This window comes from Kryptolebias marmoratus, linkage group LG15 (genome assembly GCF_001649575.2).
Source record: "Kryptolebias marmoratus isolate JLee-2015 linkage group LG15, ASM164957v2, whole genome shotgun sequence".
NCBI classification, from domain to species: domain Eukaryota; kingdom Metazoa; phylum Chordata; class Actinopteri; order Cyprinodontiformes; family Rivulidae; genus Kryptolebias; species Kryptolebias marmoratus.
In genome coordinates, this window is record NC_051444.1 from 1,853,450 (window position 1) to 1,858,136 (window position 4,687).

Below are 4,687 nucleotides of genomic sequence, written 5' to 3' on the forward strand. Positions count from 1 at the left end.
GGGTATCTGGATGAGTTTGCTAGTGGACTTTTATTTTGAAAGAACAACCCAAAGCGTATCTCTAATGGTGAACTGGTGCAGCTGGAACCCAGCTAACCCGACTGGTTTCTCCTCCAGGTGTTCCACGATGAGAAGGTCCTGATGAAGCGCTCCTGGGTGGAGGCGGACTTCTTCTGCCGGGCCCTCGGGGCTCAGCTGGCCAGCTTCCAGCACTATGAAGAGCAAGCCTTCGTCAAACACCTCCTCAGCACCATGTTTGAAGGGTTGGTGCCGGCAGGTTTTTGGCTTAATTTAGCGAGTTACAGCTGATTGGTTTCCTGCAGGGAGACAGAAGCTCCTCCCACTTTCAGTTCTCAGGTTTCCAGGACACAATAAAACGGATCCGGATCCGGTTCTGAAATCATTCAACACCCAGCAGGTTGTAGAACCTCCTCCAGCAGCAGAACTCTCAGTGGGTTCCTGGTTGTGGAGGAGCTGTGGCCCACTCTTCTTTCCAGCATTGCTTCAGGTCATTGGTTCCTGTTTGTCTCTCTCATGGTTGTGGAGGAGCTGTGGCCCACTCTTCTTTCCAGCGTTGCTTCAGCTCTCTGAGGTTCTGGTTCTGGTTCTGGACCATTCTGCTGTGTTTGGGATCATTGTCCTGTTTGTCACATCTGACTCCAGAATCAGCCCAAACCATCAGCCCTCCACCACCGTGCTGACAGCTGCAGTGCATTCTGGGTAAACATCTGGTTCTGCTCCAGAAGTCTTCTGGTTCCTTCAAGTCGAGCTGCCATGTTGTTTTTAGAGAGAAGAGGCTTTGACCTTTGACCTTTGACCTGCTAACTGAGGCCTGTAGAGGCTGAGATGGAGCTCATTGCACAGTCTGACCTTCAGGGTGGGCTGTACCTTCCTCTCTGTAGAACGATGGACTCCAGATCGTCTGGAAATGACCTTTGACCCTTCATTGCTGGTCATTGCTGATGTCTTTCCGCCCTGGCGTTGTGCTCACACACCTGGAGCTGCAGATCAGATCCTTTTATTTTGTTCTGATACATAAAAACCGAGAATTTTTTATTTTTATTGTCTGAGTTTTTCTCCGTTTCTCGTTTTCTGATCCTGGTTTGTTGTTTTAGAACAGAGGGCCGCTGGTTCTGGGTGGGTCTGAATAAGAGAGACCCGGAGCGCCTCGGGTCCTGGGAGTGGTCCGACGGTTCCCCGGTAAGTCTGCGCAGGCGTCCCTGCGTGACGGTGCCGAAGGCTTGGCTCTCATTGCTCCGCCCCCTCCCCTGTCTCAGGTGGTGGCGTCCTTCATCGAGGACAAGAACGAGGAGGACGACCGCAGGGACTGCGCCGTCTACGGCGACCTGACCAACGCCGTCACGCCGCGCCGCTGCGACACCAAACACGAGTGGATCTGCAAACTGTCCCGGGGTAAACGACCCGCCCCACCACCGCGCGGCGGCGCCTCGCCGCAGGAACACGCCGTTAACCGAAACTGGTCTTTTCTTACAGGCGACCAGCTGGTGAAACCGTACTGGTACACGGAGCGTGAGTTCATTTCTTTACTTTCGTTTTACAGAAAAGGTTTAACTGATCCCAACACAGGAAACGAGTTTAAAGCCCGCCGCGCCCTGCAGGAATGCATATCGCCCGCCACCTTCCAGCTTTAAAGCAACATCAGTGTATGCTGAGGAACGATGGCGCTGAAGACGTTTCGGTCAAACTGTATAAATGATGATAATCGGGATCTCTCAGGGTGTAAGAAAGAGGCGACTCTCAGCCACAACCACGCCCAGTTTCAGCTTGCCGTCCGTAAAATCGGCTGATTTCAAGCCGCTAACGTCTTTGACATTTTGAATCCGATCGTCCATCTGTCCGGCGGTTCAGGAGATATTTCGCTAACGGGCGGAAACATGATCGCCTGGCGCCGGAAGGAAAGACGTTAAATTTACAGCAGAAGATCTTTTATTAGCGTTTAAAAACAGGAAGAAACTTCAGATCATCGGTTTTAGGTTCGAGGCAGAGACAGCCGGGGGTGTGTGTTTATTTATTTATTTATTTTTAAAATAAAATAAGTAAAGGCTGCGTCTGATTCAGCATCCGTTGCCACGGTAACGGAGCTGGACTGAAGTCCTGGCTCCGGTTTCTGAAGGTGAGACGCTTATAGTTTGTCAGAAAATGGTTCCCGGAGCTCGTTAGCGTCCTCGCGCCGTTAAGATGGCCGCAGGACGCAGTTTTAGAGCCGAACTAGCGGCTCGTCGGTCCGGGGGTCTTCGTGGGGACGTTTACTGGTCTTAGCGCCGGTGCGACGTAACGACGCCTTCAGCTGCACCAGAAGGAGGCGGGGAAATTGAAGTGAATTTCAGTCGGTTTGTCTCCGACAGCCGCGGCAGTCTGAGGAACATGGCGGGGACGTCGGGTCGGAGCGGTCTGAGCTGTAACGTGTTTTCTGCCTCCGCCTGCAGAGAGCGAGCCCTGGGTGTTTTACCGCGGCGCCGAGTACCTGCTGGCCCCGCGGCCGTTCGACTGGCACGCCGTGTCCCTCGGCTGCCGGATGATGGGAGCCCAGCTGCTGTCGCTCCACGCCACCGACGAGCTGCACTTCATCAGGGAGCGCCTCCGACGGGTCAGTGGCGCCGAGGAGCCGCGTGCGACGGCCGTTCAAGATGGCTGCCACTGAGCGTAAAAGCCTGCATGTGGTCTTGTTTCCTGCCTCAGGTGTGTTTTTACGGCAGCGTTACAGCGCCACCTACAGCCTCCTCGCAAAACTATTCACCGCCTTGGCTTCCTGCGTATTCTGCCCCATTTAAACCAGTTTTAACCCTAAGGAAGAACTGAAACGTTTGGCTCCACCCCCTTGGGTGAACTGAGGGTCACATGACCCGTCGGTTCAAACGCACCTTTTCTGAAAGGCCCCAGAGATCATGAAGACCAAGGACCAGTCAGGGTGGGGTTTTAAATCCTTCATCTTTAAACGAGAAGCACACGGTGCCCCGACCAACCACAGCTCAGAAACCGGACGAAGACGGCGTCCGTCAGAGACCATCCCAGAGCATCAGACCGCCGGACCGCAGCGAGGAAGGAGATTAACTCCGTCTCTGCGGTCTTTTTAAGCTCTGAGGTTTCCTGGATCAACTGTAAAGACGGCTTCTTCTCAGAGGAGCAGGAAATACAAAATGGCTCCATTAAAGCTCTTAACCACCCCCACAATAACTCCTGACCAATCACAGCACGCTTGGCTCAAACGCCTGTGAGGAGCAGTTCGATCCGGGCGGCATGTCGAGAACCCGTGAGAACTGAGAGCCGACTTCCTGTTCGGCTTCAGAATAAAATAAAAAAATACGTCTTTAAAGTTGTTTTAACCGTTTTTATTCCAGGAAGTGAAGAAACAAAAACAGGAGGGGGTGAATACTTTTGCAAGGCTCTGTGGCGTGTTTATTTGACCAGAAACGACCCGTGTGGGCGGGGTTTAAATCTTAGTTTATCACGCAGCCGAAGAATCGGCTGTAGAGCCGTGAAGACAAACAAACTCGATCCTCCTTCAAGTGTTCGAAACAAAAACAAACGAGCCGGAAACGTTTTCCCGCTCGAGTGGAGGCGGGAACCGAGCCGGCCGGATCCGGCTCAGGATTTAAAATGTTCTGAAGGAACGTCGTTAATCCCTGTTCTTCCACAGTTCTCTCTGCGGCCGAGCAGCTGGTGGATCGGACTTTCCTTCGGCCAGCCGGGAGACGAGCTCCGGTGAGTAAAGAAAAGGTTCGGAGCCGCAGAACACCAGGAGGGAATCGAACCGTGAACCGGGAGCGTCGGAGCAAATAAACACGTGAAACCTGCAGGATCGGGGCGGGAAACTGCGATGGAGGCGAGGCGTCAGAGGGAGCAGATAAACGAGGACGTTTAACGAGAGAATCAATTATCCGATTATGTCCCAACCTGGACATCAGGTGGACATTTTAGTCCCGCCAAAAAGATAAAATACTTGGTTTAATTAAAATAATCCTGCTTTAACTGGGAAACGTCACAAAAAACACTTTAAAAGAAGTTTGATGGTTTAAAGTGAAAAGATTTTAGACAAATTTAGACAGAAGGAAAAATTAAATCAAAAATAGGCTGATTATAGAAACGAGGAAGTCGACAGATTCTGAAATCTAACGGCGCTCTTGTCTCCTCTCGTCTCGCCTCCTGAACGAGCTGCGGCGCCTCTCTGTGTGCGAGAACCAAGTTCAGAACCGAAGCGTTCAGCGTGAGAACGCCGATACGTTAACGATGTCCGCCATGTTTGATTCGTTTTTAGTTAAAACTGTTTCTACGGACCGGAACCACTTCTTCATGTTTCTCTCAAACGTTAAAATGTTCAGCTGGATCCGGACAACAGGCTGCCGACTTTTAGTTTATTCAATCCCTCCAGGATTTCTCGGGCATTTTCCTAAAAGTTGCGATTTTTTTTTTTACTAAAATCAATAAACAACCATAACTTTTATTATATAAACCAAAAATCCTTCCTAGTTTTGTAAGATAGTTAACAACAAACGTTGACATTCTCAAAAGCTGCTTTATTTGAGAACTTTGATAGCTTCTAAACTGACATTCATGAGCATTTCTGGATCGTCCCTGGTCTGCAGCTCTCCTCACATGTTTTGCAGACACAAAGTGTTTGTCGATGCGTTTATGTTCCATGATTACACTGCAGGACGTGCAAAACAGC

General features: G+C 50.9%; 1 protein-coding gene across 3 annotated transcripts in view; it reads left to right on the plus strand.

Annotated features, from left to right (window-relative positions):
- pla2r1 (phospholipase A2 receptor 1) overlaps positions 1 to 4,687 on the plus strand; it is a 23,991-nt gene that overhangs the window by 9,145 nt on the left and 10,159 nt on the right. For all 3 annotated transcript variants that reach the window (XM_037979926.1, XM_037979925.1, XM_037979927.1), the window contains 6 exons: positions 118 to 263; positions 1,116 to 1,200; positions 1,278 to 1,413; positions 1,495 to 1,530; positions 2,448 to 2,608; positions 3,659 to 3,723. In XM_037979926.1, the coding sequence (XP_037835854.1) occupies positions 118 to 263; positions 1,116 to 1,200; positions 1,278 to 1,413; positions 1,495 to 1,530; positions 2,448 to 2,608; positions 3,659 to 3,723 (629 nt within the window). The remainder of the gene's footprint in view (positions 1 to 117; positions 264 to 1,115; positions 1,201 to 1,277; positions 1,414 to 1,494; positions 1,531 to 2,447; positions 2,609 to 3,658; positions 3,724 to 4,687) is intronic.